At 34.1% G+C, this 10,611-nt stretch overlaps 1 protein-coding gene across 9 annotated transcripts in view; it reads right to left on the reverse strand.

Annotated features, from left to right (window-relative positions):
• LOC119636597 (pleckstrin homology domain-containing family G member 4B) overlaps positions 1-10,611 on the reverse strand; it is a 17,465-nt gene continuing 6,854 nt past the window's right edge. For 7 of the 9 annotated variants that reach the window (XM_038032059.1, XM_038032060.1, XM_038032061.1 and 4 more), the window contains exons 2-8: positions 6,172-7,015; positions 3,791-3,892; positions 1,317-1,626; positions 1,159-1,245; positions 982-1,086; positions 766-909; positions 1-682 (exon numbers count right to left, since the gene is read on the reverse strand). In XM_038032059.1, coding sequence (XP_037887987.1) covers positions 173-682; positions 766-909; positions 982-1,086; positions 1,159-1,245; positions 1,317-1,626; positions 3,791-3,892; positions 6,172-6,977 — 2,064 coding nt within the window. In that variant the 5' untranslated portion in view covers positions 6,978-7,015 and the 3' untranslated portion in view covers positions 1-172. Of the gene's footprint in view, positions 683-765; positions 910-981; positions 1,087-1,158; positions 1,246-1,316; positions 1,627-3,790; positions 3,893-6,171; positions 7,016-10,611 lie in introns of those variants that run through there. The other 2 variants (XM_038032063.1, XM_038032064.1) reach the window with 2 other exon arrangements.

A 10,611-nucleotide genomic window follows, 5' to 3' on the forward strand; every position in this document is an offset into this window, starting at 1 on the left:
TGGAGCTTTTATTGTTTTCATTTATTTATGTTTACATTGGATTTTTATTTCAAACAAACTCAACTCATTTCTTGGTATTACTTTGCGTGCAATCAGTGACTGACCCTATAGTAAGAAAAGTACTGTAATTTTTTTTTTTTTTTTTTTTTTGTGGGGGGGCAGAAACAATTGTTCACGTCACCGCATACCATGTTGTACGATTGTTGACAGCTTCTTCGTGTTCTGGCTTAGGCAAGGCCCATATATTTCCGATACCACTGTCAGAGCTGAATCGATTTGAATCTCGAAATAGAGATAAATTAGCCGGTTTACGATATATATGCTCGCCATGGTCATGTGAATGTAACTCCTTAAGTTTTCGACGCTCTTCTTCAGCATACGATGCAATCATTTCACGTATTAACTCCAGCCAAGTTTCAATAAGTATAGGATCAGCAATAAAATCACATTCCTGTTGCTTACGTTGATCGTAGTATAGAGTGAAAGATTTCGTCTTAGTTATTATGCCAATATGCTCACAAGGGTAACGTCCATGAAAAATCAATTGTTTACCCTTGATTTCCGTATAAACGATACACTTATCAAATATGAAAACTTTCGAACGATAACTACGTTTCAATGAATGATCATACACTTGAAATTCACTAACTTTACGAAATTTTCCTTGATAAAAAGTATTGAACTGTTAATGGGAACAAAAAAACAAGAAAAAGAGATAAAATTGAAAAATTTCAAGTAAATAAGAAATGAAATGAAGAACTACACCTCTGTACTTTCATTTAAGCAAACAATATCGTTAATTATCTCTGATTCATTTGTGGTAACGAGAAGGTTACGGAACTTTTTCTCTAAACGGCAACAGCTCTCTATAACCGGTTTCATGCCATAATCACAATTTTTAAATAAGGTCTGAAATGATCGAAAAAAAAAAAAAACAAATTAATTCAAATGAAATAAAGAATTTTCATTTAATTCGTCTACCGTTATAAATTGTTGCAGCAATAATGGATAACGAGCCATACGCTGTATCGGTTGTACTAGAAAGCTATTAATACCCAATTTATCATCCAATTCAGTTTGTATCATCTGTTTCAATATTTCCAAGCACATTATCGATTAAAAATTTGACAAAAATTTGAAAAAATTTTAAAAGTTCACCTTAAAGTAGTTTTTATATGTATCACACAGCTTTAACGAACGCTTCTTGTTCATGGTGAACAGTACATAGCCATAAAAGCAATTTTGCTAAAAAAAAAAAAAAAAAACAAAACAAACAAAAATAATATTTAAATATATTCCACGCAGCCGCTTCTCACCTCTATGAATTCAATAAATTCTTCGAATATTCTTTTTAAGTCATGACGATTCCGTTTGAGCATAGGTAGAAATTCGTCACGATGAAATTCAGCCAAATGTTCCACGTTGCCCAACAGGACATATTTTTTGCCCCTTAATCCAACTGGCAAATCTTTACGCTTAAATACGTTACCATAATTGTTAATACCCAGCCAGAGATTTTCCACATATGTCTCTTCCGTTTTAATTAATTCATCTAAGATAGGCTGCACCGATTTGAAGCCTTTATCGCGCAATTCTATAGGTTCTTCTTCCTCCTCCTCATCATGGCTAACGTCGTATTGTTAAAAATTAAATAACAAAAGGATTAAAGGTGAGATTAAAAGTATTTTTTTTTTTTTTTTTTAATTTATCGCTAATCATGAGAAATAAGTTGCACGAATTATAAGATAAGCCTGGGCTTAGTATAAGCCCATTTAAAGGTAGTATTTACAAATCAATCTTATTCTCATGTGTTCAATAAAATATACACAATTTTTCACACAGAAGAGGATTTTAAGTCAATTTCGCCTCTCTATTATGTCGGCTGCTTGGCTGTTGGCATCCACTGTTCCGTTAAAACAAACTCTAGAAGAGTTAGGAGAAAGTAGACTTTTTTTTTAAGATGATAGGTCTATCGGAAAGTTTTGTCCATTTTTTGAATAAAGCAAACTCCTAGTTTCCGAATAGGGTCCGAAATGTTTTGTTGACATGAGTCGAGCCTTTCTGCCATCCCCGTCTTTGTTAAAACACAAGTTTGGTTTAGCATGATCTTGACAGTATCCTTGTCGATAAAAAAAAAACATCTAGAAGATAGCTTATAGGATAGTTCGACAGATTTTCCATAAATTCCTCTTGTTGAACTTCATACAAAATACAATGACGTAAATGAACTTTATCAAGAGCTTTGGGCACTCGATCACTTCTCCCTTAATGCTAACCTAAAAAATCTTCGTTTTAGGGACCATTTGCTGGGTCAGCATTTATACGTTCAGTTATTAATAGGGAGAGGCAACTTTGCGTCAAATGAATACGCGTATACTTGTTGAATCTCGTTGCATCCGGAGCGAACAGAAATTTCCGTTTGTCTAATATATTCGAGTTCAAATTCATTCAAATGTACTTCGCGATCTGACTTGAAGGAATGCAGCCCGGTGAACTTAATTTCTGAGTATCCTATTCACAAAATTTGCCCTAATTTCAACACTGGTTTCTAATTCGAACTTGAAATCTAAAGCGAATCTAGTTTGTTCGCGTAGGAAAACGACTTCAACTAATCCTAGGAGAAGGAAACCAAAGGGTGTTAAATGGCAGCTTCTTGGATTCGATATCGGATCTCCTTGAAATTATTCCCAATTAGTAAACTTATCACGGAATAATACTATTATCTAGAATGCTGGAGGGTACGTAGCTTTCTCTTGTTAAAGATAGATACTGTCTAGATCACCATTTGGAATATGAAAATATCATCAGTATCGGTTTATACCACTCTCCATGCATGGTAAATGCAACACCACTCACGGATGATGCTACCAGCTCTAATGTCACACCAAAGGTTCACTTTTCTGGAATCCAAAAGTATCTTATGAATACGCCAAGGATTGACTGATGCCAGGACACTGATATGGAAACAAACTCTTATCTAAGAAAATAATTTGCTTCAAGGAAAAATCAACCAATTATGATACGATGATACACTGGCTTTAATTTTTCGCTCAAATCCTTCATCAAGTTTGACTCAATTAAGAACGTCTTGGAATCGACGACATTCAATTGCCAGCAACACTTGCCTGGACGAAGATTCCTTTGCCTTGTTGGCATACAAAAATCGTGTAAGGAAAATGCGCATAAAACAACTCGTAACACTATGGCGATAAGATTCGTAAATTATCAAAAGCCCACTAAATACTTCAATACGTAAACGATTACATCGTTGTTGACCCATATATTTTTTTCTATTTTTGTTCAAACCCAAGATAGCACGATTTTGGTATAGAAAAAATGGCCGTAAGTTCACGGGGAAATCATATCATCCCTATTGAGAAATTTATCAACAGAAATAGGAATTAATTTCCATGGTACATGCTGTAGCCTGAGTAAGTGAAATCAATCAGGGAAAACTCATCTTTGAAAATTTTTTATAAAATGTTTATATCGAAAGGTACTTTCAAAATTTTATTTATAGAAGGGGAATTTTTTCAAGCGGACATCTTTACTTCGCTACGGTTTACGGGGCGTTCTTCATAAAGAACCATTTTTACTGCGTTCTAATTTGAGGGCATTTGTGAAAGAACTCTTCATGTGATCTTAAGAATATCATACACACGAGAAAAGGATTGATTATTGAAAACAAAGCTCGATAAAGCCCGCCTAAATAATGGACTTCACATTTATTTGAGGCAAAGTGTTTTCAAATACTCATGTTTAAATAAAAATAATATATCGTTTGACTTACCCTATTTTATTACATAAAGAACTAGATTTTTGGGCTTCGGTTAGGCGTGGTGTGGTTAAATGTATAATTTCAGTCTTTGGTCTCACGTTAGAACGATAATTTCTGAAAAAATATATTAAAAAAATTAAAAACCATAAAAGATGTTCAAAGGACAATTAAGAAAATTATATTCGGTCATGATCGAATCTCTTATACCCGTCAACGTTATGCTAAAAACGACAAAAAAAAAGTGAAAGAGTTAAACTTTCATGTTTTATAAAATGAAGTGGGCGCGGCTGATTTTTTCTATTTTCAAAAAGTTTTTGCAGCATAAGCGTGGGGGCGTTGTGGGCGTGTCCTTAGAAAAGTGTAAGTCACTTCCAAATTTATAAGCGATATCTTTATTTTCACTAACTGGAGGAAGTTGACCACAAATACTACACAGTTGCGCAGACAGACAGATTGAAATATTTCAAAAGTAAGTTTAATTTCATAATAGTAAAAAGAAAGGCGAACACCAAGGTAGGAAGTTTTATCCTATTCACTCTTTTATCGCAATAAAATAAAACATAAGGCGCTAAAGACCTTAATAGTGGTTGGTGCGCGGGATTCGGCTTTAGGCAAATATAACTTTCTTACATATTTTGATATATTAAATTATCTTAAGTGTATCCTTCATGGCTATCAAACATTTCAGCGACATTGCAAACGGTTCAAATCTCGAATAAAATTACGCTTCTCCTTTAGCGAAAGTTTTGAAGCGGTAACCTTCAAATTACTATTTTGATATCCTACACCTTCACTTGTGTTACAAGTTGTAGTAACTTAATGGGAGCCTATGTAACGAAGGACTTATGGTCGATCCATATTTTATTATAACGATCGAATCGGAAGCTTCTCTGTTCGTCAATCTGCCTGTCTGTCCGTCCGTCTGATATCTGCCTATGTGTTTTTGAGTTCAAGATCACAATATTTGCAAAATTTTGATGAAATTTGGCACAATGACGTACCTTGGGCAGAGGGCGAAAAATATTGAAAATGGTTCGGATCGGTCCACCATAACGTCCTTTTGTGAAAACTCGTTATATGGAAAAAAATTGCAATTCTGCAAATTTCTGAGCAAAAGTGACTAAATAGTAATATTCCAGCAGTCTAAATTGGTGTGAAAACTTTGGACCGGTTGCGGAAACTAAAGCTTTATACGCTGAAAAGATCGCATTTCCAATATTTGATGGTGAAAATTGGCGCATATTGAGTAAATTAACAAAGAAATCTACCTTACCCCATTTGGGCCACGTAGCTCTATTTTTTAGATACCACCGCATATAAGAATTCTCATGAAACGTAAACGCTTATCTTACGAAAAAGCGTAATTGCTAATTTTGCTGTGCTGAAAATTTATTCGTAACAGTAATTAAATAAAAAAATTAAGTGGACCTAATTTGAACGACAGGTGTCTATTTTTTCCCCCACTCCGTTAATAATTCATAGGAGTATTTCAACAAATAAAATTAACGGTAGGAAATTCGAATCACATAGGTCTAGTTTAACCCAACTAATAAAGGCGATCAAGAAACGCAGACTCTTTTATGAGGAGAAAATCCATTTGCCAAACCATTCAATTCCAATATGCGGGCTTTCATAGAAATTAAGGCTTTGCATGAAAATAATGCGTAGTTTTTGGTATATTATCACCAAACTGAGCGAATAACTGTACTAGGCGATGTGGCATAGGGTATGTTATGTTCCTACTTATTTTATTATCATTTCAAGCAGCGAATAATTCAACACTTGGTAAAAAAAATTGAAATCGTTTCATATACCATTTTGGCGGTTATTGACAGCTTCGCTTCTGTGTGGTGAGATATGATAGGATGAGGTTGAGAGAACAAATGGAAGATCAAGTATTCCCTGTCCGACTTATTGAAAATGCAATAAGGCATTTAGTCAAGCCTTAAACCGTAAACGTTACTTCTTTTCCTTGCGTTAAGTTTGTTTATGAAATCGGAAGATTACTTATCAGAAAGAGGAAATATAGAAAGAGATGAAAGTAAGAGAGAGAATGTGAAAAAAGAAAAGAGAAGCATGAAATGAGAAAAGGGGTTCAATTGTAAGTAAGCAGACACTGTTTTATGTTAATATGCTCTGTGAATCGGTCATAAACTCTTCGCATGATTTTAAAATAGAAACATTTTTTTTTTGCTTTTATTATGAAAAAGAAGAGATATTTTTCATATAAAAATAAATGATTAGTCATACTTGACAAGTGTTAAGAACTAAAACAGTAATTAAGTACGTATCATATTGTCATCGAAATCTGTCACACTTCTCATTATAGGCATATATATGTATACGCGATTAAATATGTTGTTCATTTTCAATTAATTTCGATTTCAACTTACCTAACAAAATCTTGATTTGTCTCTGCAGCCGTTTCTTCCAGTAATTGTTCGGCACTATGACTTATGGAATGTTTAAATGGAGGCGTTAACAGCGAAATATTTACAGCCGAGACATAACTATTCAAGTCGACCGGTAGGCTTCTATCTTGTATGTTGTTATCGAACTCTTTGGGAACCTCTTTACTCGTTTCAGCTACAATTTGTTCACATTTGTAATAAAATTTTGATTCTTTGCGCTTTTTTGTCTTTTCATTACTTGCAACATTATCACCGTCCACAGTATCGGGAGATTTCTCTTTGCTTACATTTTGTGAAGCAAATAATTCTTTACTTAATTCTGCACCCATCGTAGGTAAAATGCACTGATTATCATTACTATTATCAAAAATTCTTATTCTATTCACACGATCACTAATTAGATTAGTTTTATAATTTTTTATTAATTTGCATTCATCCGTTTGAAAATGTTCAAATCTTAATACTTTTTGACGTACTCCCAATAAGGCTGGGTCTGTTGTTTCGCCTTCACTAGCTAAACGCTCGACCTCAATGCGTTTATCATCATCGTCATCATCAATCTCAATATCGATTGCAGCCATATTGTTTGCAGACTTGTGGTTAATAATTGAGTTAATTTCTTTCGCTTCACATTTATTAGATTTTATTAGCTTACGTCTATCAAACGAGTTGTTTGATGAACTAAGATTACCGTTAGTAAATTGATGATGAATTGAGTTACGTTTAGCAAAATTTCGATTGCTTAAGTTGCGTTCACGACGAAATGGTTGTGGACTTTCATCACCCATAGTAAGAAATAGGGAAACGTCACGGGTATAATTACTTTCTGTAAAGTCGAATAAATAAATATTTTCCTTTGTAAACACTTTGCAGTAAATACATTTTACATAATTATAAATTTGATTTCATTTCTAACTATCGCTTTCGAGATACTAAGTAGAACTAATTGAAACATTCAAGCATTTTGCGCGCGCAAACACCATAATAATTTTCATAACGGTTTTTATCTTTTATTTATTACTACGCTGTCAGCTAGTAAATGGATTTACATTAATTTTTTCATTCAGTTCGTAACACTCACAGAACTAAGCATCAAGATATTATTAAAACTTATTAGTTCTCTTAACACACATCTACCCCAATATTCGTCCATCGATCGTCAAAAAAAAACTAAAGTAAGCAAAAATTTGACATTTCATCTATGTGCTCTTAGTTAATCATTAACGGACGTACTCTTCGTTTTGGGTAGCTCGAATACGTCCGTAACTGTTTGTAAGGTCAGCAACTTTTTTTCGGAATAGTTCAAAATTTGAGAGCACAAATGACCGAGTTCCCGAGATCGGCCCCTAATCGACAAATTTTAACTATCATCTGTCGCTTTCATGTCCGTAAGAATTTCTTTGCGATGAGTATATTTCATAGTTCTCGATAGTGATTAGGATAAGGAATGATTCGAATCTTCAGGTTTAAATCGCTTTCAAGTCTTGTTTGAGCCTTTGTGCAGAATGACCGATAAATTGCTTGTATTGGATGCCTTGTAAATACAGATGGTATTTAATCTCTAAATTTACGCCACAGTTAACATATCCCTACATATATCGCTCCTTGTGTAATGATTGCAGATAGTCGAGAGATATAGATTATCATTGAGATTCCCGCGTACGATCACAATATTCCTTTTGTTTTTTACTCTTCGACACTTGTTAGCAAAAAAATATTCGAAATTCGCAAGTCATTCGTTTGTTCACTTAGCAAGACGCTTACATTGACAGTAAGTTTGCTCTTGGCGGCACCGAATTCTAATAAAACACAACGTATTATTTTATAACTTAGGGATAAACTTTCTTCGACTGAGATGTCCAGCTAAAGTAGAACGTATATCACGACATAACTTGTGCTGTGCTTGACAGTCTTAAAACTTTTTAACTTATCTAATATGCTTGTGTACGCGGAACATAAATTTGTTTCTGATTCAAGATAACTCTTATCTCGCTTCCAATCAAAAACAAGAAAAATCATTCCATTCTCGCTCTCTTTCTCTCTCTCTCTCCCTTTTAGTTTTCTCCTTTACCAGGCAAAGCACGCTCTCAAGCTTAACTTCAACAACACTCCAACAACAATTAGTTAAAGGGTTTCAAAAAGTGTTTATCTATTTTTTTTTTTTATGTAAAGGAAAAACTATCTGACGTTTGCTGTCAATATTCGAAAACATTTTCACAGACTTTTGACGTATATCCTGATGCCATTTCCCACGCGATTTGCAAACCTAAGTGGAATCCAATTCCTTTTTACTGTTTATTCAATTGGAATAAAAATTACATCGAGGTTTACTCGCGTTGATGTCATGCTCAAAGAATTTATCCACGATTGATCAACCATAGCGCGGCACACCTTCAACAACGAAATTTGCAGAGAAGAAACGAGCAATCCATTTGCATGCTGCGTTCCATCACAAACACTAGAAATGATTAAAAAAGTCTGCGATGCGTTAATTATCGCCTTGATCAAAATGATCCTGAAGCAAATATCACGATATTTGTTTCACTTATCGTTATCTCTTACCTAGGCCGTGGTATGGCTTCGGCCGTTTAATGTTACGAATGTTATGCGATTTAAGAACCATCCGCTGAAATTTTTTTATTCCCCTTTTTAAAAAGCTGAACAGCTAAAACTTCAATAGCATTCCGTTTTTTAATAATCGAATTCTTTTTCGGAAACATAGGCTTTCCCTCAACAACAACGAACAACGAACTCGACTTGGTTGAAACAAATTAATTTACAGAAGGTTCATCATATCAACTTACAATTTTTTCCACGGGAAGTATTTCCCGCAAATTTCGTCATATTAACTCTGTCGGAATCTTGCTCGCGAAAACATTGCTTAACAATTGTCCGCTAGCAAGATATCCATTAGATTTCGAACTTTGTATCTTTTTATATTATTTCAATCTTTATAACTAAATCGACGAGTTTAATATATGACAATAATATCTGTTATTGAAGAATGACTAAAGTGAATGAAGTGCTTGCTACATGCATAAAGAAAACATCTGCCATTGACTGATGTTCCGGAGACGTTAGCAGACTTCATACTAATAAGAAATTTTTCTCCAATCATAAGTACTATGCCAACTCGGAAAAAGTGAAACAGTAAGAAAGATTAATTATTCGCTCGTTGACGTAAATATATCGAAGTTTCCTGGCAACGGCCAATGATTTAATATAGCCATACTGCGTCTGTAAACATTTACATCAAAAGTTAAACCACTCTCTCTCTCTCTCTCTAATTGAAATTGAGTGGGCTTATCCGAAAGAGTGGAAGGGTTTACCTTCTTCTTAGGTTGGCAGCTCTCTAAGTGACACGTGTTGTCTACAAAATCTAGTAACTCTTTGTGAGAAAAAATTAAAAACGACATAATCGAAAATCTCTATCATAAACATAATGACAAATTGACGTATCCTTCCTACTGTACCTCTTAACTGACTTAAAGAAGTAGACACTGAGTAAAAAGCAAAAGATATTAAGTCATTATATTACTATAGTAGCAATTTTCCCCATCGATTAGCTGACGAACGGTAGAGCGAACGCAAATCAAAAACAGCTGTGAAGACATTTGGATTATAAAAGAGAATAACGTTTTTTCTTCAAAATTAAACACCTGCTAATGAGGTAAAAAAAAACTAGGACAGATTATTAGCCCATTTATCAGTCATAACACTTTAACACTTCAACCTGTAATTCACTTAAGCTGAGACTTATATTCAACACTGCACTAACTACTAAATGTGAACCTGATAGGGATTTGTAGGAACGACCTTTTATAATCGGACCGAGATTTTTTTACCTCGTCCTCGTAGATACTTAATACACTTTTTCTGATAAAGTAGAGTCACTTCTTGAATGATATGAATAAATGACTATGGCAGATATAAACATGGAGTAAAGAAGGCACAAAAATCTCATAGTAGAATCTTAAAGATTTTTTGTTCGTTGTTAGGGTCCACTGGACATCATCCTTTACAAATAATTGCGAGTGTAGAAATAGTCGTCATCCGCTTACTGAGAATCTTTTATGCTCGAAATAGTGAGTTTCCACGACGAATACAACTTTCTTACTAATTGCTTTTACTGAGCTCGGTGGGGCCACTTATACAAAGGTAAGTGTATGAGTTGCAAGTTAGTTACAGTCCATTCATATTATAAACCTTTCATTTTAAAGAGAAGCAATAAAACGAAAGTATCGTAAGATAGTGATTATGGTGTTCAGTACACTAAGAAACGAAAGATATTTATAAATACAATTATTCCTAGTTTATGTTAGGATATTAAAAATAAAAAAAAAAATAAAAAGAAGCCTGGAGATGCGGGGCATCGATCCCCGTACCTCTCACATGCTAAGCGAGCGCTCTACCATCTGAGCT

The sequence above is a fragment of the Glossina fuscipes genome, unplaced genomic scaffold (assembly GCF_014805625.2).
Source record: "Glossina fuscipes isolate IAEA_lab_2018 unplaced genomic scaffold, Yale_Gfus_2 28, whole genome shotgun sequence".
Classification (NCBI taxonomy): Eukaryota; Metazoa; Arthropoda; class Insecta; order Diptera; family Glossinidae; genus Glossina; species Glossina fuscipes.